This window comes from Cynocephalus volans, chromosome 6 (genome assembly GCF_027409185.1).
Source record: "Cynocephalus volans isolate mCynVol1 chromosome 6, mCynVol1.pri, whole genome shotgun sequence".
In the NCBI taxonomy this organism is placed as follows: domain Eukaryota; kingdom Metazoa; phylum Chordata; class Mammalia; order Dermoptera; family Cynocephalidae; genus Cynocephalus; species Cynocephalus volans.
This window is the reverse complement of record NC_084465.1, coordinates 108,124,727-108,147,365: the sequence shown is the minus strand read 5'-3', so window position 1 is coordinate 108,147,365 and position 22,639 is coordinate 108,124,727. Positions and strand designations below refer to the sequence as shown.

General features: G+C 43.7%; 1 protein-coding gene across 3 annotated transcripts in view; it reads left to right on the top strand.

Moving 5' to 3' along the window:
* The window catches only part of SNX29 (sorting nexin 29), a 573,196-nt gene that overhangs the window by 379,628 nt on the left and 170,929 nt on the right, over positions 1-22,639 (top strand). For all 3 annotated transcript variants that reach the window (XM_063099603.1, XM_063099601.1, XM_063099602.1), the window contains 2 exons: positions 13,034-13,089; positions 17,116-17,197. In XM_063099603.1, the coding sequence (XP_062955673.1) occupies positions 13,034-13,089; positions 17,116-17,197 (138 nt within the window). The remainder of the gene's footprint in view (positions 1-13,033; positions 13,090-17,115; positions 17,198-22,639) is intronic.

The window sequence follows — 22,639 nt, the reverse complement described above, 5'->3', positions numbered from 1 at the left end:
TAGAGCCTTGATATTTCAGGCGCTCTTTTCTAAGTGCTTTACACAAAATTTCTCATTTAAGCCTCACAGCAACCCTATGGGGGAAATGGAATAATTGTATTCATTCTGTAGAGGAGGAAACAGGCACAGAGAGCTCGAGCCACTTGCCACACTCACACCGCTAGGAAGAAGAAACCCACAACTTGGACTGGGTGGCTGGTTCTCGAGTCCAGGCTCTTCACCACTCTGCTCTGCACTGAGCTCTCAGCCCACACGGCCACCAGATTGCTGGCCCAGATAGCAGCCGTGGTACTGCTGTTAACACTGGGGTTCCTCACAAGATGCCATTCAAGAGAAGGGTTGTGCTTTAAAAAAAAAAGTAAGTTGAAGGGTGAAAAGTTAAATAAAAAACCTTCTTTTCCAGAGGAGAGGAGAGATCAGAAAAAGTAGCACATGAGTTCTCATTACCAATCTATAGAAACCGAGTTAGCCATTCAATTTCTGGTGTCTTAGCACCACTTGGGAGGGAAGCTGCGCTGCTCAGGCTCTCTTTGCTCCTCCTTGCACAACTGAATGGGTCTAGAAAAGGCACAGAGAGAAAAGTGACAGCTTGCTCTCGCGTCCCGTCCTTCCCCATGGTGTCAGCATCACTGTGTTTGGAATAGCTGGTGAGCATGCCCTGTGATGCCCCAGCAGAGAAATTAGGAGAAATGTCAGATTCTCCAAAGTGGAAAATGAGTTCTGATCGAAGCAGAGCTGAGGGGGCGGTGGCTAAAGGTTCGGAGCTGGCCGCATCGCATCCCCCTTCCTGTTTGCTGTCTTTTTAGTGTCCAGAAGTGAAAGGGAGGGTTGGGGGATGGGAGGGTGAGAAATGCCGTTTATTGAGTGCTTATTGCTACGGAGCAGGCAGGATGCTGGCCATTTTACAAATGAGACATTGCAGTGGTCATGGTAGCCCCTTTTTACAGATGAGGAAACTGAGGCTCATTGTTTCACAATTAATAAGTGTTGAAGCCCAGGTCTGCCTGATCTTAAGAAGCCTGACCTTTAGACCCTGTGTCTTTCCCCAAGGATCTTGGTAGCCAAAACTAACCAATAAAGAGCTTCATGAGAAACACCCCCCGTCCCGTGTTCCCCCTCTCACCCACAAAGTGGCCTCCAGGATGTGGCTCTTTTATTTATAAGTGGTGGAAATTAAATCCCCAGGACGGATTCTGGCAGGAAACATTCCAGAACTTTTTTGCTTTTATCTGCAAATTAGCAGCAAACAGGGAGCCGCCTCCTCTGCAGATCTAATCATTGTTATAATGTTAAAAATAGTCCATGGACATAGTTAGCAGCAAAGAGCCCAGCTTCACATATACATGCTTCTACTGCCTGAGCGTCTTCATTTCTCATTACAAGAAACTACCTATGGGAAAAGCCAAGCTGGAGAAGAACTTGGATTCTTATCCTGAATCCGTGTTTCTTCTGGGGGAGGCAGTGGATGTTGTAGAAAGAGCACAGCTTGGGATTCAGCCAAATCTGGCGTTGAATTCTTGCTCTGTCTGTGAGCATATTACTTAGTCTCTCTGAGCCTCTTGTAGAATTTGGGAAACGTAATCCTCATAAAGTTGCTCCACGGATTATGTGAATGGATGCAAAAAAAAAAGTGCCTGGTTCCTTAATGTGATGTCTCTTCATTCATTCTCCATCAGGACCTCGGGCCTCATTTTATTCTCAAGTCACTGACATTCTATAAAGCTATGGAACTCAAAGTTTTGTTCCTCCCCACCAGGAAGAACGAGGCTTCCCTGAAGTTACATATAATTTTTCTACATCTGTTCAGCTATTAGTTAGACAGGAGTTGGCAAACATTTTCTGTAAATGCTCAGATAGTAAATGTTTTAGACTCTGTGGGTCATGCTGTCTCTGTCGCACTTCCTCAACTTTGCTGATGTAGCATGAAAGAAGTCATAGATAACACACAGCTGTTTTATGAGTGTGACTGTGTTCCAGTAAAACCTTATTGATGAGAACAGGTTGGATTTGGCCTGTGGACTCCTGATTTAGGTGTGTGTGGGGGAGTGCTGGGTTTGGATGTTGAAAATGCAACAGTGAATGAACTGCAGTCTCTGCCCTGGAGGGTTCACCCCAGTGACACACCGTACTTGGTGCTGGTATGGGGTGTTCTGTTTGTAAGAAGACAGCATTTGGGGTAACAGGAATGGCATGTACCTGTTTTGTCCTTGCAGGCTGGATCTCTAGCAGATCAACCCAGGTGTACCCAAATCCACTCCTGACTGCAATAATGAGCTCCTCGGGCCTGTTGCTTTAACATCCTTGATATATTTCAATGCTCTTAAATGCCACTTGATGGTCCCTTGGTAATTTCTAAGTGATAGTTTTAGTGGAGATTGTAGTATATTTAAAGAAATCCTACATTCACTCCCCAATTATACTGCGGAACTAGTGAGAGCAGGTTTGGATTCTGGGGTTTGCATGACTGCCTTTTTTTGACATCTTCTGGTCGCTCTGTGCCTCAGTTTCTCTGGCTGTTCAATGGGAGTAAAAGATGAAATAAGAATAAATGAGGCAGTCTTTTCACTGTTTTCTGAACTAGTTTTTAAAGCAAATCATGTTTGTGTAACCCTTTCTTTAAGGGGAACTCTTCCTTGGAAACTTGATATGGAGAAGGAGTCAAAGTAGAACCTTCTCTCAGGGGACACAGGAGGGATTATGGCCACCAAGCTCTTGAGGCATCTCTGAGAAACCCTGGGGACCTGCGAGGAGCAGGCTAAAACACCTGAATGTGGTGCAGGGCAGTGGAAGCCTGCAGACCAGCCACAGAAAGATCATTACTTTGCTGCCCTGACCTTGGTTTCCTCATCCATTGCAGGAGCGAGTGTGGGTTAGTGGAATGCTCTGCGCTCATTATAGGGGGTCTGAGCCTTTCACTAGAGACTGGCTGGAAATGCATAATTTAAGAATAGTTCTATGTGGGTAATTTAAGCCTGGAAAAACTAGATTGTTTATTTGTACTTTTCTTCCAGATGAGCCTTAAAAATCTGCTGATAAAAAGGGGATGGGCAGAGAGGTCGGCAAGTTACCTTGTGCGCACAGTTGAGATGGGAGTGTGTGTCTGTATGTGTGAATTGTATGTGTAGTCTCTGTGTGTGTGTGTAGGTGTGAAGTGTCTGGATGTGTCTGTGTGAATTGTTTGTGTCTGTGTGTGTGTGAAGTGTGTGTGTGTGTAGGAAGTGTGCATAGCAGCTTCCTGGCTGTTGGCCTCTCACCTGCCTCCCAGAGTGACAGGTTGAATTGTGAGCGGGCTGGTCTCCCCTCTGCTGAATCTGTACAGTGTCTTCCTGCTGTTTGAGGCTCCAGCCACCCTCCGTCAATGCTGCTTTTGTTCATGCCCCTCCAGACACCCTGCTTAGGCCTGTTGTTCTCTGTGGACGTGTCATGATAAGCTGTGTTGACTGCCTGTGTGGAGACTGTGTTTCTGATGGAGGATGTGCTCCAGGTTCCCAGGGCTCTGCGCTCCTGTTCACCGTCGTCTCCGTGGCACCCGCAGAGTGTCTGACTCCTGAGCAGTAGTTAGCACAGATTGTGGCATAAAGTAAGGAACTGGAGAGCACGTGCGTGATGGGATGGAGCAGTGGCCTTCACTCAGGTGAGCCTGCCCAGCCCCCGAACCACCATGTGCTCACTGGGGGTTCCAGGTAGCCTTGAGGTGGCAGGTCACTGTGGACTTCTGGGCCGTCCCCAGAAGCCTGTCTGTTTCATCCCACACCCTAGAACTCTGCCCTGCTCCTTACTGATACCGTTTCTCTGCCAGTTGCTGAGTTGGGGCGCGGGCGGGGGGCGTTCTTGCAGGATCCTGTTGAAATCTCATAACAACCCCTTCAGGGCAGCTTCTGTTACCTACCTTTTATGTGAGCAAAATAGGGCCCAGAGAAGTGTAGTGGCTTGTTCGAGGCCACGCAGCTAAGACAGAGCTCAGCCTCAGCTAATTCTCATCCAGTCTTCTTTAAAAATTAAAGTATGTATTTAGAATGAGAAAATAAATCACAACCTATTATCATTATTAAAGAACTAATATGTACCACAAATACCACAGAATCCATAAAAAACTTAATGGTTTTAATTAACCATCTAACACACGTGTGTAATACATTTTCTCCTACATTTTTAAGCTGCATTCTCTGATAGCCTCTTTATAAGACAATGCTATTATATCATTTTCTATACAGAGAATAGAGAGATAATTCAGTCATTCATTTAGCATGGTTGAACAAAATGTATTTTTCCCAACCTTTTATTTGAAAAATTTAAAACAGTTGTATGAAAGACTTTTACAGTAAACACTTGTACACCCACTGCTTAGATTCTCCTGTTGCAGATTCTACTGTTAACATTTTACTATACTTGCTTTATCATCCATCCACTCCTCTGTATACCCATGATTTCATCTTTTTATTTTGGATGCATTTCAAAGTAAATTGCAGGCACCAGTACATATTTCTTCCAAAATACTTCAGTACACATAAAGAACTGTATCACCCCCCAAGAATGTTCCTTCATCCTCTCCCCAGTGTTTTCCACTCCTCACTGTTTTGTTTTTTTTTCCATTACAGACATGATAGTTTTTTCTTTTTTTAAATTTAAATTGCATGATTGGGGCTGGCTGGTGAGCTCAGTTGGTTAGAGTGTGGTGTTATCACACCAGAGTCAAGGGTTCAGATCCCTGTACAGGCCAGCTGCAAAATAAATGATGATAATTAAAAAATGGCAAAATCGTTACATTTACTTCTTGAAAGGTTAACAACTCATGTATCTAGATGAAGTTTATAAGCTATAAAATTTTACAGAAAAAGTAAACCTTTCTTTGTCCTCTCTTTTGACTTTGCTTCTCGGTGCCCTCCCTCAGAAGCACCCATGGTGGGCAGTTTCTTGTGTGTCTTCCCAGACAAGGCTAATGCACATCGACACGTGTCTCCTGACGTCTTCATGGAGATAGCTGCTTATCTGATGTGTTGTTTCGTGTCTTGTTTTTGTCATTTGATGTCGTCTTAGAGATCGTTTCTCATCAGGAGAGATCTAGATCTACACTACTCTTCTAGTAGCAGTACAATCTGACTCTGAGCTGTAGTTTATATAGCCACTTCGTTACTTGTGTCCAGGCTCTTGTTACCAAAGTGGTATCACGAGTGTCCTCGTATGCTTGTCCTTGTACTTTTGTTGTTCGTGTCTTAATTTCTTGGAAAGAAACTAGTTCATTCCTCATAAATTAATTTTCTCACACCCCTTCCCTTTCTTCCCCTCCCTTTTCCAACCATTCCATTCATCCATCTGTCTGTATGTCTGCTCTTCCATCCATCTGATGGGAAGATTCATTGAACAATCATATATGCCTGATACCATCTTGGGCTCAGAGAATATTGTCCTTGAGACCCTCATAATCTTTTGGGAAAAATAAACACATCAGAAAGTAGTCCACAGAAGTGTGATAGTCTATGTGTGTGTGAGGTTTCAGGGCTACCCAGGGGATAAAATAAAAAGCTCTTTAAAGCTCTTATTTGTTAGTTTTTTATTCCCAGCAAAGAGTCCTTGACCTCAGCTGTTTTAAAAACCATAAGGATCTGATGCCTCTAATTGTATATTTGTAAAACAAATGAATAAACAGACAAACACAGAATCTGACAGTGGTCCAGATCCTGCCAGCTGCCTGCTGGAGGCGAGGATAGCCCAGGCCCACTTTATGATCCGAGCAGCAGGCCTGAGCCTGTCTGTCCTCTGTCATGGCCACCCAAGCTGGAAGACAGAGCTGTGCCATTTCACATCTTGTTCCTTATTAAAAAAATGAGATGAGAAAGCAGGAGTGTTGGTGGGATGGAGAATAGGTATCATTTTTGGCAGTGAAAAGTGAGAGCTAATTGCTTAAGGGAAGGCTATTTGAAAACAGGGCTGAGTGAGCAAGTGACTCTGGAAAACATAAATTACAGGTGTCATTTTATGATTGGGACTAAGATTTGCTGCCCCTGTAATGTGTTTCTTTTAGCCTTTTCTTTGAGCAGTGATTCTGAGAACCCTGTAATTAGAAGAGAGAAAATAAGACTCTCTTTCTTTGGTTCTTTTTATCTCCAAACTAACTTATCCTTACCATGCATGAAGATTTTGAATTTGCTACAAAGGCAGTTTAAAAATTGATCAACATTTTGGTGTGGAAATATAGCTTAGATTATGATTCATTTACTTAATCAGTCACCAATGTTAATCCAGTGCCTACAGTGTGCCAGGTGCTAGGCCAGGCTGTGGTGAGCAGGTAGAGCTGTCCAGGCTCGCAGGGAGGGGACCAATCTGCACATAGCCAGAGTGGAGGAATTAGATGCTGAGAAAGTGCCTGGTAGAGCTGGCAGTGGAGAATCTGTTTAGTTCTGGTGGTGAGGGAAGAAGCCTTCTAGGAATTCATATTTTAGCTGAGTCCTAAAGGATGATAAGAGCTGGCCTTGCAGAGAGGTTGGGGAAGGGGTGAATAGAACAGCAACCTGCACTAATACTTGCTTCACATGTTATTTGAGGATTAAATGCAAGAATACAAATAAAGTCCCCAGTACATAGTAGGGTTTAACACGTGTCAGTTCTCTCTCTCTTACCTTTTGTATTAGTCCATTTCTGTTGGTTATAACAAAATACCTGGAACTGGGTAATTTATAACAAAACAAAATTTATTGCTTACAGTTTCTGAGGGTGGGAAGTCCAAAGTCTAGGGAACACATCTGGTGAGAGTCTTCCTAGGTGGTGATATCAGCAACGTAGAGTATCATATTGCAAAAATGGTGGAGCAGACAGAGATAGCTTCTTATGCACTTTTAATGCCCTCAGAACCATGCCCATGACCACCATTTTTAACCCATTCACTAGGTGTGGTCCTCAGAATCTAATCACCTCTTCAAGGTCCCACCTTTCAATTACCATAATAGGATTTCCCACCTTCTTAACAGTCACAGGGGGGATCAAGCAACTAATACATAAAACTTGGGGACACGATCCATATCATTCCACCCTGGCCCACAAAGTGTATGTACTTCTCACAGGTAAATACATTCATTATGGTGTGGTCCTACAATCTAACCACCTCTTCAAGGCCCCACCTTTCAACTGCCATAATAGGATTTCCCATCCTCAACAGTTACAGTGGGGATTAAGTTTTGGGGGACATTCAACCCAAGGTGTACCTTTGATTCTGTCTAATAGAACAACCAGAGGCTGGTGGTCATGGGGTAGGTGAGGAAGAAATCAAGGTTTGCTGAAGCCAAGTGACTTCTTAACCGCCTGGGATTAGAACCCAAAGTGCCTGAATTTCCATTTGTCCTTGAGAATTTATGTACTTGGCTTAGAGCCTAGAAGCTGACTTGTGTGCCCAGACAGAGAGAAGGACGTAGGACTTTGTGGGGAGAAAGCCAGCCACCTTGGAATAGGCCAGGTCTGTGACTTGCTCTTCAGGCCTGGTGCCTACCAAAAATCATCCTGCAGTGACAAAAACAAAAATCAACTCAGACTTTAAGAAAGGCTTAGGGTTTTAGGCCCTGTTGTACACCTGTGTATTTCTACTGTTGAGTGTTGAGTCCTTTCAGACTTTCTTCATCCATCTGAGGTCTGTACACCAGCTGAGACTCTCGAATGTGAATTTGGGTTACTTCATCTTCTGGGCATCCCAGAGGAAAAGTGCAAAGAATGGGGACTTTGTAGTGGGAGGCAGTATAGTTCAGTGGTCTAAAGTGTAGGCTTTGGAGCCAGACTAATTGCATTTGAATCCCACCTCTGTTACTTAGTAGCAGAATGACCTTGGCCAAGTTACTTTTGTGGGCTGTGTATTTCTGTGTCAAACCACGCCAAACTTAATGGCTTAAGAAACACAGCTGTTTTCTTTTCTGTCGTGATTCTGTGGGCTGACTGGGCTCAGGTGGGTGGTTCCTCTGCATCACATGGTGTCCACCAGGGCTGCAGCCATCTGGGCTTGACTGAGTTGGACATCCAAGATGGTGCTGTCATTTGTCTTGCGGTTGGTGCTGGCCATCCACGGGGACCTTAGATGGGATTATTGACCAGAATGCCTCAAGTATTTTCTCTCTACCTGAAGTCACTGAGGCCGAGTGAGAGGCTGCTGAGTAGGCTACGAGATTTGGGTTGGGCTCCTGGCATCTCCACTTCCTCTGTTTGTTCACATAGAACCCTCTTGTCCCCACCTGTGAAAGGAGAATGACACCTCTGCCCACAGGGTTGCTGGGAGGAGGGTGTGGGGAGAGTTGTGTGAAAGCGGGAAGCCTTTGATGATGCCTGGTGATGGAGTCATGTTTGCACGGCCCTCAGGACTGGAAGTGATGGTAACTCCGAAGAGGGGAGGGTTCCCTGTCTCTGTTGCCACTACTTGCCCAGTTCCTGATTCTGCCAGTGGGAGGAGGTATACTCTTCCCCATGGCTTTGGCAAGTTGGCTGATTTTCTCTCTCTCTCTCTCTCTCCCCCTCTGCCATTTCTTTTTTATTTAAATAAATATTTATTTAGCACATAGGAGATATTTGTTATTCTTTTTGGCAGAACCTCTAGTATCTTCCCAGGTTTGAGGACTTGCCGATTAGAGCAATGATAGGGTTCCATGCTGGTGTTAGAGCTCGATGACCAGTGAGAGAGCTGCTGTCATTGGCCTGTTCCTGCTCCCAGCCCCCGAGCAGCCCAGCAAATTCTAAGTGAGGAGAGATTTTAGAAACTTCTTTGCTGATGCAGCCCAGAAGTGGATTCTCTGTGGTACTCATCTCTCACTCCACATCCCTAGGGCTGTTTTCTCTGGGATCCTGGCTGTTCTGTTTCTTTAGTAATGGGCTCTGCCTTCCCATGACCCCAAATACTGCCAGACGATTGGCCAGACCTCAGGTAGATGGTGAACTGCCTTCTCTGTGGGGTCAGAGGCAAACGAAGGTAACCATCCTGCTGATGATGTATTTATGCCCCGCGTTGAGAGTGAACCAAAGAGAAGGCTGCATCCCAGAAGTGTGTCTGCCAAGATTCCCCAGGCTTTAGGAGGTCACAGGGGATGTTTGTGGCCAGTATCAATAGGAAGTTGATTTTTTTCTTACAAAATAATTTCTGCTCTACACTTCTTTTATTGCCAAAATATGAAATAGAATCTGCTTTCTGGAGGATTTTCTGTCAACCTCAGATGATATCTAGCACCAGTCTGGGAAGACAGCACGAAAAAAACAAAGCTTTAAGATGTTTAATAAGATCAGCCTTCAATTAGCATCATACAGTAGCTGTAGAGCCTGGCCTTATTATCACGATATGTTCCACAGAGGTCAGAAAGTTCCCAGGTCTTCTTCCATCCAGCCTCCCTGGTGCTCATGTAGACACATAAATATCTCCTGGTTTGCTGATCCCAATAATGCCATATAATTAGAAGAAAAGCCTCTAAGTCAGAAAGATTTAATAACTCCCGGGTACTTACATCCACTCTCCAAAATGTTCCCTAAAAATCAGCATCCCTGAGGGGAAACTTACCTCTCAAGAAAATACCTTGTTCTAAGAGTCATTCATTTTGGAAGAAGCTCTTTGTCTTGTGTCATTGTAAAGTGACGTCTGTTCTTAAACCCCCCTTGCCTTTTACTTTAGCCCCTTCGGTTGCCTTTGTTTTTGCTTTGTGGGGTAGTTACAATAAGAGGGTTGTGGATGGGGTTCCCTGGGTACAAGCAATGATCACTTCCAGGTGGAAACGCAGCTGCACCTAAAGGAGGTGGTGATTGTGTGTATTGATGGAGCTGGTGTCCTAATAGACCGCAAGTCCTTCTTCTAGTCTTTTACTGGATCCTCACTTCTTCCCCAGGAGAACCTTCCCCAGCCTGAGGAGCTGAGGGGAGAACTCAGGAAAGAGAAGGGGCTGAGGGCTGCCCCACAGTCCCTGCCGAGAAGGTGCTGGAGTGCTGGCTATCTCCACTGGGCTCCACGTGACGTGCCAAGGGGAGAGAAGGTGGTGTGGCCCCAGAGCCTTCCTTTGCCCTTTTCCATACATTGCGCACTAAAGAGTTTGAAGGCAAAGTCTCTTCCAGCTGGCTTTCTGCATTCTAGTGAAACACATGGAATGGGATGGAGTGGAGAGAAGAGTTTATTACCTGATGATGTGATACGCACTTAAATTGATACATAATGTGTATCCACTTATGGTTATGGGATTAATACAGCTTCATTGTAGAAAGTACAGAAAAGTTAAAAAAAAAAAAAAAAAAGATACACATTCATCTGACTTCTTTCTCGGAGATATCCCACTGTCATCTTTCGGGTGTATTTCATTCTAACCCTATTGATATGCAAACATTGTAAATTAGAGTTGAGAATCACACTGGGCATTTGCAGTTCCTAACTGCTTTTTATTAAACAGCTTTTTTTATGTCATTAAAAATTTATCAGAAGCACTCTTTTGGGGGCATAATATATTTTTATTTAAATTTTAACTGGTAGTACATTAATTTATTTCAAAACTCAAATCACTCCCACTGCTGTGTACCAATAGCCCAGGTCCCCACCTCTGCCCCTACTGGTACCCCTTTCACTGGTGCCTTGAATTTCACTCCTTTAGCTTCTTGATACAAAAACAAATACAGCTGGACATTCTGAATTCTCCATTTTTGTGCCCAAGGTAGTATATTTTTTAAAAAAAAATAAATATTTTTTTAAAAGAAAGGGCTGGCTGGTTAGCCCACTTGAGTGTGGTGCTAATAACATCAGGGTCAAGGGTTTGGATCCCCTTATCCACTAGCCACCAAAATAAATAAATAATAAATAAACCCACCATCTGCACCTGCTTTTGCTTTCATTTAAAGATCTTTTCATAACAACACATAGAAAGGTACGGTGTCCTTCAAAAGCATGTTTAAATTTTGTTTAAGCAATTTAAAAGGTACAATTTTTTAAATCTTAAAGATAGCATATGAAAAATGATTCTTGAATAATTCCTCTGTAGTTAGATCTTTAGATTATTTTCAATTTTCTTTTCTTTTTTTTTTTTTAACTTCTCTAAGCAATAGGGAGAGGAATGATCTTTGATGTAAATCTTAGTGTCTTTGTTTCCTCTGGATAAATTCTTGTGGTGGATTCCTGGGTCAAAGGATGTGGATATTTTTAGGGATCTTGGTACATTCAGCCTCAGGGCTTCCTAATATATAATGCCATCTCTCAGCCACCTATAGGAAAGTGACGGTCACCATAGCAGCAGGGTGACACCCACCCCCAGACCAGCGAGTTCCTGGACCAGTGAGACACAGGTTTTAGGAAACTGAGGTTTCCTAAGTTTCAGGTGGCTAGGCAGGTTTCTCCTCGTTGGGTCTGAAGGAGTCTCTCCATACATAGCACCTTCTTAGGAAAGTCTACTGAAGCCCAGTTTCATGACTTAGCTCCAGACATCTCTGAAGGGCTCAGGGTGGGTCATTTTCCCTCTGGGCTGCCATGCATGGGGGTGAGAGGCCCCCCTGGTTTGGCAGGGCAGATTCTGTGGCTGGTGTCAAGGACAACAGAACACGCTGCTTTTACTTCTAATTGTCACATTGTTATCATAGTATACATTCAGTTATTGAGATCTTACCTGCCAGGCACTGTTCTGTGTACTCTACAGATATTAACTCATTTTATCCTCAGAACAATGCTATGAGTGTTATTACTGTTGTACTTGTTTTACAGAGAGAAGTGATTTGCTCATGGCCCCACGGTCAGGAAGAGCTGGGGCTGGGATTTGGTCCTGAGCCGCATGGACCCAGAGCTCAGGCTTCCTAACCACTGCATTCTCCTGCCCCCAAAGCCAGAGCCCACCGTTCCTTTAAGGAGTAGCTTCTAGTGTCTTCTAACCCTCTGTGCAGGCAGAACTTCAAGTCTCTCATCCTTTTTTCACCTTTTAACTGGCTCTTCCTCTGTTGGACAGACCTGCGTTCATTATCCACTTCCTAGATGTGTGACTTCAGGCAAATTATACAATCTCCCTGAGCCTCAGTTTCCTCACCTGTAAAGTATGGGGAATGATACCCCTGGGGTAGTTCTGAAGATTGAAGATTGTGGATAATGTGAGAAAGCATGGATAGGGAAAAGGTGTGGAATTGACATTCTCTCTTTTCCCCTGATTACCCCACGTCCTTCTCTGTTCATCTTGGTTCCTCTTAGTCTTGATCCACATTCTTAAAATTCTAGCCAATTCAGTTTGGAGCAGATCAAAAAAGGAAGATCATTTCTAGGTATGAGAATAATATCATTTATTGAGCATCTTCCAGTGCTGGGCATTTTGCTATCTGCTTTATATAATAATTGCAAATCCTTGGGTCAGCACTGAGAATTGATTTCCCTATCTGAGGGAGATCCCCAAGGCTGGGAGGTTGGGGGATTTACTCGAGGTCACACAGGCCGTTGAATGCCCACTGGCCCTTATAGTCACCACCACAGGGTGTGGTCAGGACCCCTGAGCAGTACTGGTGGGGACCATGGAACTGTGCAGTTTAGTTTTTCTCACCCAATCATGTTCCCAGATGGCCCTTCTGAGTCAGAAGGAGAAGCCGGATTCTGCCACCTAAAATCACTCATACGTTACGAGAGGTAAAGGATGGAGCTGTTTTGGGGGCAGACATTGGCCTTTTATGTTTATGTATGGGCATGTCTCTGTGTGCGATGTTCATCATGGTGACAATGGATTTTTTTCTGTTGCACATCTGATATCTTCTATCTTGGATCCTAATTAGGCCTTTATACTCCAAAATTACATGCTTTTACATGCCTATGATTATCTCAATAGGATTAATAGTCCTTTTTCCGTAAAGATAATTGAGATCTCTCATGGTGGTGTATTTTTATTACTGCAGCGTCATCTCCAACCATCCCTCCACAAAATCTCTTATTGTTGTCCAGGAACTGCTTTTTCACCTCATTCTTAATAGGAAATGTTCAGGGATCATCCAGAGGCAGAATTCTTCTGTGATTATGCAAACCATGGTAACCATTATGCATTTTTTTCCTCCCCTCCCTTCTCCTTTCTCCTAATGGTAGGTGCCTGGAGATTTGAGTCAAACATCTGAAGACCAGAGTTTATCGGATTTTGAAATGTAAGTCCACAGCATATGCTCATAAGGCGTCCTTTAGAAACAAGAGTCTTTTATTGGCTTATGTCCCAGAAGACCACAGGGGGAAACCGAAATCATTGTTTAAATTTGCGTAAGGGTGATTTGGTTATTGTAGAGGTAGGTGGGCAGTTGTTCTTCTGCAGCCTGAGTTTGGCATTCAGATATGTTTGATTTCCCTATTGGGTATTTAAAAACTTTTTGGGGGCTGACATTTAGAAGTTGGAAGGTATTACATAAAAATTTAAATATAAAAATTTTATTTAAAAATTAGACTCTCATCCCTGGTAAGGCCACGGTCAGCTGGAGCCGAGTAGCAGCTGCTGCTTTCATGCAGAGCATGTGCTCTTCAGTTTGCCACAGTCCCCACTTTTCCCTATTGCCTAACTCTGTTCCACATCACTTATTTCAATATCTCTGTGGCCCCTGTAGGCATTTGAGTTTACAGCCCCTGGGTTATTAGAAACAACAGTAATCAGTGCATTGGTCTGATTTTTGATTGGATTTGATTCTAGTTGGTGCCTCTACTGATAACCCCTAAGGAAGCTAGTTGGTATTCAGTCTGTTTTTGTTCAGGTTGACTTGGTTTTTGGACAAATAGTGCCCCTAGACTAGTAAAAAAGGTGGAGTATTCAGCTGTGGTGAGTAGAAGAAGGTTCAGCCTCCCTGAGAGAAGGGGTGATCTAACCTCCCTGAGAGAAGGGCTGCTTCTAGAGAGGGAGGGCAGGGCAGGGCAGGGCATTGGGAAAAGCATGTCTGCAGAGCCAGGCCAACCTGTGTTGAAATCTCAGGCACCAGCCTCACACCATGGGACCTGGGGCAAGCCACTTACTAACTTCACTGGGCCTTAGTTCCCTCATTTGTAAGGCAAAGGTCCTGACACCAACCTTGCAGGGCTGTGGTGGCAAGTAGGGTAAGATTAGGAGAAACACGAGGACACCAAGAGGCTACTCAGTGCTGGGGTGACTGCTGGGGAGGTGGAGATGGCTGTTAGGTTGGTAGGGCGAGGAGGCTGAGGAGGTTAAGAGATGTGAAGGAAGAAAATCAAAGGTGAGTTTGCCTCCTCATGGGCTTGTTGGTAGGGGGAGTGCAGCCTGGTGGAGAGCAAGGGAAGAGAGGCGAAGGCTGTGGAGGGGAATCCCAGAGACAAGTCAAGCAAACATTTACCAAGCACCTACTGTGGGCAGGTGTCCTGCTAGGTCCTCACTGGAGGGGATGAATAAGCCACAGTCCCTGCCCTCCAGTGGCCTCTGCCTGCTCCAGGTCTCCCCAGAGATTTGGAACCTTCTCCCACCAGCATGCTCCTCTGCACTACAGCCATGGGGAAGCAGTGGGGCCATTCTCCTCTCTGAAGATGGAGACCGGCATCCTTCATGGAGCTGACAGAAAAGTCCATCTCTGGCCTTTGGCTTCACCCCCAACCGGTCCCCTCTCTCCTCCTGTACACCAGCCACCCTGGCTGATTCCACCCTTATAACTTGCTTGGTCTTCCCCCCCTTGTTTACTTAACCCACATGTACACAGCATTTTCTCTCTGCCAGGCACTGTTCTAACTCAGTCAGTCCCCACAACAACCCTCTGAGATGGGTGTTATCTCACAGATAATGGATTTGAGCCAGGCTTCCAACCCAGGCAGTCCTGATCCTAGACTCTGTGCTCTTCACAAATACCCCTGCTTGAAGCACCTTACCCAGCCTCAACTTCCCTTCCCAATTCAACTAACTTTCAGTATTCCTCAAAGCCTGGCCCAAATGTTACTTCCTCAAGGAAGCCTTCTCTGATGCCTCAGACCAAAGCAGGCCTACCTGGCATTCACTCTCCTTAGATCCAGGGTTTCTTGATGGCACTTACAATAATGGTAATTAACTTATATGTAACAACTATAAGCATATATGCAGCTGACAACAGAGCCCCGAAATATATGATGTATAAATTGACAGAAATAAACAGTTCTACAATAACAGTTGGAGACTTCAGTACCCCACATTCACTAATGGATAGACCACCTAGACAGAAGATCAGTGAGGGAATAGAGGACTTGAACAACATGACAAACCAATCATATATAGAATACTTCACAAAATAGCAGAATACATATTCTTAAGTGTACACGCAACACTTCCATGATAGACCATATGGTAGGCTACAAAATAAGTCTCAATAAATTTTTTTAAAAAGATATGAAATCCTACAAAGTATCTTTTTCAACCACATTAGAGTAGTTTTTATGGAGATTTCTCTCTCTCCCATGTTAAATTGCATGCTCCACAAAGAAAGGAGCTATATCTGCTTTCTTTATTTCTCTCTCCCTACTACCTAGAATAGTGTCTGGCATATAGCAAGTTCTCAATAAATATTTGTTAATGAATGAATGCATTAGTGAATAAACAAAAGAATGGGCACATGAACTAACATCAAGGAGGGAGATGGTTATGAAAACAATCAGTTCTAACAGAGTGAGGTAAGTGCACGTAAAGGGAGAAACATCTAACCTAGTCTTAGGTAACCTCACTGTAGCCCTGTGAGTTGTTGGCCCTGACCAGTCTAGGAAAGTTAATGAAAACCAGGATGTTAGTTACACTTCAGCACACGCACACACATGCACACACACACACACACACACACACACACTGAAAGAAATAAAAGGGGCACGCGTTAGCCACTAATATAATTTCAGGGACCTTTATAGGAGGAATGTCATTAGATACACAAACCAGCTAGGTGGCTCAAAATTGCAATTTGTATTTTGAGCCCTGCAGAAGTGATCAATAGGGCTTATTTTACCCCATGAACGAGGTCGCCACCTCAGCTCAGAACTTAGAAGAAATGCTTCGTCAGGAGAGAACCATTAGCTGAAGGGTTATTTTCTTTGTGAAAATAAAATGCTCTTTACTCTAGAGGTTGTGAGAACATTGAGTCATGGAATCTACCATCGTCAGCATCTCAAATTGTGTTCTAAACACAGGAGGCTGGTGAATTTTTATGAGCTGCTCTTTAGAGAGAAGGAGAGCTCAGGAAAAAAGCATTTAGCCGCAGAATAGCTCAAAGCAGAGGCAAAGGCTGGGGCCTTCCAGACCTCCCAGAATCACACAGTACTGGTTTGGTAGCTGTTGTGATTGATCTTGAAGTTTTAGTGACAGTCGACTTATCAGCTCTGCATGATATGGCTCTAGCAGGTGGAAGTGTGGTGATGGTGTGTGACTGCTCAGTGACTCATAAGTTTAAAGTCATCACATAAGGCAAAACCATCACATAACCAAAATAACCCTTGAAAATGCTTCAAACAGCCCATATGAGGATTGAATGAGTTAAATATAGGTAAAAGCATGGAGCCATACATTGTAGCTACTCAGTAAATGATTTTATTTACTTTTTATTTGAATTTAAATCTTGCTTCATTAGGCCCATGTACACCGTGTTTTTGGAAAAGTCCAAAGAGGGGTATTTGTGTCCAGCATCCTGGTTTTCCAATTTGTCATTTTCCATTGTCCTTCCCACCCTCCACCCAAGCAGCTGTCATACTCATAGACCTGAGTGTTGATCTCCTGAGCTCTTTTGTGGGGTCTGATCTTAAAATGGGGGTCAAGGTGTGAAGTTAGCATGGTGAGGAAGCAGCATGACTCCACGGGGGGCCCCAGAAACTCTGTGGGCAGATTACACGGGGCCTCCCATTGCTTCCATGGCTCATCCAATTATGATCCCCTTTTTCAGAGGTGGAGACTGAGGGCCAGATGAATTATAGGCCAAGGTCACTCAGACAGTAAGAACTGAAGGGCAGCTCCTTTTCATTCCAGAGCACAAACTGCATATATGAATTTTTTAAATACCGAAGTCCCTTAAAAATAGTCTTGAGGAGGCTGAGTGATAAGGCTTGAACTTGTCCTTTAGCTTACTATGATACGTTGTCATAATTTGCTTATGCATATTGCTTCTTAGAGGAGAAAATTGTTCCCTTTCTTTTGTTTTGTTGTAAGTTAAAATGACCAATTTTGATACCTTTCTTTTGGTCAGATCAAACCGGGCGCTGATCAACGTCTGGATCCCTTCAGTGTTTCTCCGGGGCAAAGCAGCAAACGCATTCCACGTGTATCAGGTAAGTGCCTGGTTTCCCAGCAGACGTCACAGCTGGGCAGAACTGCACCCATTTGTTATAACAAGGTGTTTTGCCCATCGGTGGTAAAGCGCTGTGCTTAGGAGGCCATGGCCCTGTAAACACCAGCCTTTTAATTGCCCAGCTGTCCTGAGGAAGTAGTCTGAGGCCACAGCCACTCAGACAGAAAGAACAGTCAGGCCTCCCGATATGTCCACTGTAGAATCTCAGCTCAGACTGCTTGAGCAGAAGTAGGGATTTGTTGGCTTGTGTTGTGACTGAGAAGTCCAGGGGCAGGTGAGGACTGAGGCATAATTGTATCTATGGGGACCAGAATCTGCTGCCGTCTCCTATTTCTGCTGCTGGGCATCCTTCTCCAGCCGGCTCTCTGTGGGTTGACGGGATGTGTCTCTGCAAATTGGCCTGTCTGGGTGGTTTCAGCAAAGTCCAGGGCCGCATCTCCCTGGTCTGTCTTGGATTGCAAGAGTATCCCTAAACCTTGGGGTGGGGTGAGGGACTTATGTGATGGGACTGATTCGGCTCATGCAGTCACCCCAGCGCTGGGGTCGGAGTTAACCTCACCCAGCCACAATGCCTAAGAGTTGAAGGAGGGGTTCCCCAAAAGAAAAGCTACTCTTTTCAAAAGAGGGGGAAGTGGGTGCTTGACAAGCAAAAGCCACAGACATCTCCTCTGTTTCCTGGGGTAGAGACGGCCACCCCCATTTGGGGATTGAGGGTCTGGGACCACAGGACCTTTGTCTTCTTTAGAGCTGATTTTGCTCAACCAATGGGGCCCTGGTTTTCCATTTTCTCTCTGCTTTTCTGATGCCTTGTTCAGTTCTACCTCCTTCTCCTCTTATCTTTCTTCTTTCTTTTCTTACCGTGGGTTCTGATTTCCAGCCTTTTGTGTCACTTGTTCTGGAACTACTTTGTTTTCTGCACCCACCCTCAGCTGCCTGCTGCTTCTCCTGTCCTCTTGCATCACCGTAGTTCTCGTTAGGTGTTGTTCTTACTCTACATGAGCTCTTTCGAAAGCCTTGGATTTTGTTGCCATTTTTCTTCATCAGGAATTAACCTGTTATAGAAGTCTCCTCAGCAAGTCAGATGTTTTCCCCAGAGAGTGGGGTGGTGAAAAAGTAACACTGAACTGGAAAATAGGAGCCCTGGTATAAACCTTGTAACTTAGGTGAATCTTAGTTTCTTCATCTGTAGAAAATGAAGTACTAATACTTATCTTATAAAATTATTGGATTAGAAATATATGGCACACAGTAGACACTCATTATTCATTTCTTGCCTTTCCAGACGATCACCGTGTTTGCTCTTGGATATAAGCATGCTATGTGCATCTTACTAAAAATCTTATGGCTGGATAAGCTAGAGTTTGGCACAAGAAAATCGTTTTAGTTCAACTGGGCAACAGTAGCATTTTAATAACTGTTAGAGAATCTGAGTGTTAACAATGCTCTCAGCTTTGGTTTAAAAAGACAATCAGATATGATAGATTTCCAAATAATCTCTTTTTCTTTCTCTTTTGATTTCAAACTAAAATAACCCTCTTGTTTGAGTGCCCTTCACATTTTGCTTTGCGCTTAAGGCTGGGAGGTGTTTTCTGGAGAATGGAGAAAGTGAAGCAGACAGCTTTATTTTAGAGTGAAATTAAAATGTGATATCACTTGGGAGATTTCCTTGACCTTTTGGTTTTGACTTTTCCCCCCTTACCCCATGATACTACTCAGTAATTTTTAGTTTCTGAGAGTCAGCTATGAAATGAGACGGACACAGCACATAATGCCGTTGCCTGGGAGATTGTTTCCACAGTGGTCACAGTGGCACTAAAGCCACTCTCTCCCCATCCTTCACTGTTTTCAGAGCTTTCCTAGGCGTGGCCTGAGGACATGGACCAGATTTCAGCGAGCCTCAGGCCTTGACAGTGCCCATGTCACCTGCAGCAACTTCAAGGTACACCTTGGCTCGCAGAAATATTTCCTGATGTTGGAATATGTGAAGTAGCACCTCTTGCTCTCAATTGTTTTTTCTTTTTAGCTAAGGATGCTGCTGGTGGGTACCTCCAGAGCTTAAATCCGAGCTTGTGTTTGGAAGCATTTTAGAAAACCCTCATTACAATGCTTTTTACATAAACAATATTGGATAGAAGGGGTCTCACTTAAAATACTGGTACCATTGAATATTATTTTTTTAGAATTAAAAAAAAATGCATGCTATTTAATTCCACAAAAGATTTGAGCTAATTTCCAGAGAAACATATATGAATGATAAAAAAGTAAAAAATAAAACATAAGAATCAGAGAAAATGTAAACTAAGAAAGTTTAAAGGAAAAAATAGAAACCATGTATATCTGTCATGAGTTTCTGAAAGGACTGCTCTCACTGCTTTGTGAATTTCCTTGGGCTTCCTGGCAGCCAGTGTGAAAATGGATATGTGGTAATTTTGGATAATTCCATTGCTAATGACGAGAAAATATGTTAATTCCTCAAAAGGAGCTCTAAAAGAAATTTCCACAAAGGGCTCTAGATTAAGTAATGATAAATGATGTAGCAGACAATCTCCATTTACATCCCCATGACAAATCACTGTCTTGGTAAGAGTTTGGTAAGAGCTCTCTGGAAGGAAGCCAAGTTCATAACCCCGAGATGAATGTAAGTTCATTTGGAGAGCCAAGGCATGTAGCTTTCTTGGTAGAGCTATGCTGTCCAATACCACAGGCAGTAGCCGTGTGTGGCTATTTAGGTTTGGATTTATTAAAACTGAATAAAATGAAAGATTCTGTTCCTCAGTCACACTAGCCACATTTCAAGAGCTTAATGGCTGCATGTGGCTGGTGACTACCATACTGGACAGTGTACATATGGAACATTTCCATCATCACAGAAGGTTCTGCTGGGCAGTGCCGCTCTGGAACAGTATCTTCCAGAGTGTAGGACAGTAGGATGATCTTATATGTGCTGAGGAAAGTTTTAGAAGGACAGAGACTGGACATTAAATGCCAAATCCTGCAGGGTGAAGGCCCATTGCTTTTGAGCTCTTTCATGGCTTCCTGTTACCTGGAGGAGAAAGTGTCAGTGTTGCTTTTGTGCCTTTAATACCCCTGTAATCTTTCTTCTTTGGAAAGACAGAGGGCTGGGGAGCAAGCCTTTGGCCTTCAACTGGCTTGAGTTAAATTTCCTTGTTTTTTTTACATTTGCCTCCTAGTTATGACTCAGAATTCCATTTTTCCATTAACCATGGTGGTGTACATTTCCATTTGAGAATAAATTTTAAGTAGTAAGGAAATGAGCCATCTTAAGGAAAACTACTAAATAAACAATAGTGGAAACTACAAAAAGTTTAGAATGGTGCTTGAATAGTATTTGGAGAATGCCGATATACAGGAATGGATAGACTATGATAAAAATAATAAGCAGTAGCCACCTATCACAGATTTGTGTGTGTTATAAAAAATAGCTCATTCATTTCTTGCAGCAACCCTGTAAGGTAAGAAGCTCTTATTATCCCCATTTTATTTTTTATTTTTATTTTTTTTTGGTAGCTGGCTGGTTCAAGGATTCGAACTCTTGACACTGGTGTTATAAAACCGCACTCTAACCAGCTGAGCTAACCGGCCAGCCCAATCTCTGTTTCATAAATGAGGAAACAAAGGCATAGAGAAGTGTCTTCTTCAGTAATGTGTTTTTCTAGCCCAAATAGTGATTTTTGACAAGTTACTGGTTTGCAGAGATCCCGTGTTACTGAATGAGGGTAGAAACAAGCTCTTTAAAAATCCTAGGAGCAGCTGGCACAGTTGCCCTCCTTCTGAAGGGAAGGGCCTGACTAAGGTCTTGCCTACAGGATCGGCCACCTGCATCCATCCCTAGGATGGTGGGCTGAGGGCATACCTGCAGCCAAGCCAGGAATTTTCCATAGGGCTGTTGTGGGCCCACTGCAGTGCACACACGTTATCCATCCTGCAGTCCAAATCTGAGAGCCAGGCTGAAGCAGTTTTGCCTTGGAATGTTGTCAAAGCAGGTGCTGGTTCATAGTGACCTCTCTGGCCATAAAAGGACTTCAGGGATGCTCCCTTGGGACATCTTGTTTGTTCAGTGTCAGGGTCCCAAGAACCTACCTGGAGGGACTCCTAAGTGCCAGAGAAACTAAGATAACTCACCTGCTGCAAGCAGTTACTGGGATTTCACCACTTATATTGCAGAAGAGGTCTGGGATTATATTTGGCAAAAAGGATTCTAGCTATAAGTGCTGTCCATTGATGGACTGAATCTAAGTTATTAAAAAAAGGTCTGACTCCTGTGTTCTGAGAGGGGCCAAGGTGTGTCCCACCGCTAAAAGTGAGAAATGACAGCATTTGACCAATTTTCGGAACAAATGTAACATTGATATCAGAGTGTTCCCAGCGTTAAGTTTTTGGTCTATGAGTATTTCTCATACGATTGGCCCTGCTGATGCTTGGCTGCCAGCAGGCATGAGCCTGGGACAAAATGATGAAGCAGTGACAAATACAGTGGAAAACCAAATGTAGTTTATGACCTTGTCCTCCTCAGTTTTCCTCACTGGTGTTCTCTCTTAACACACAGTTGTGTTTTTGGTTTGATTTTCTGTCACTTCCAGATGACATAGTTAAATTTGCTGTTAATCAAGTAATTCCTAGTTTATACCTCTCTAGATATTTTATCTTATTCCCCAGATACCCCAACTTCCAATCAAGTTTGATATCTGCTGTCTTAATATCCCACTGAAGTGTTCTGAAGGGTGTGTTAGATCTTACAACAACTCACTTGTGTTTTTCTTCAGCAGATCTTACAGTCATTAAATTGGTATGAAGTAATGCATCAATACATTTATTTTCTGAACCCGTAGTCTTGCCCTTTGAAAAGTACCTTGAGTGTATCAGTCATCTGTGTGGGATTAATTTCAGCCTTGAATTTAGCCACCAGAAACATGGCCTGTTATACAGTATTCCATTTGCACAGCAAAACTAATTAGGTCTCCTTTATAAAGAGAGTTGCTTTGTTTCAGCAAAGCTTTTTTCTTGTAGAACAAGCCCCCTTTCCTAGAGGATGCTGGGTGTTGTCTTGGCCTGGAGGGATGGAGATTCCAGGGAGACTCGTTCACTGCTTGAGCCCCTCCCCTGCCCTGCAGAAGGAACTCAGGTAGCCTGGGTGGTGATTTTAAAGATTTAGTGTAGCTGAGCATATTTGTATATGTGTTGCAGGGAAAATTCTTTTTTTCTTCTTCTATTAATAATAGATCACAGAGTCTCGTTCGGCTGCATGGGGCTTCAGGTGGTTTGCAGGATGGTGATGTTTTTGGACTTCAGGCTTTGGATTTCTCGGCTCTTTTTTTTCATCCTCTTTCTTAAGATGGCTTACCCCTTGGGCGCTCGGGTTTTCTTTTCCTCACGGTTCTATCTTCACACTTGCTTAGTGTGT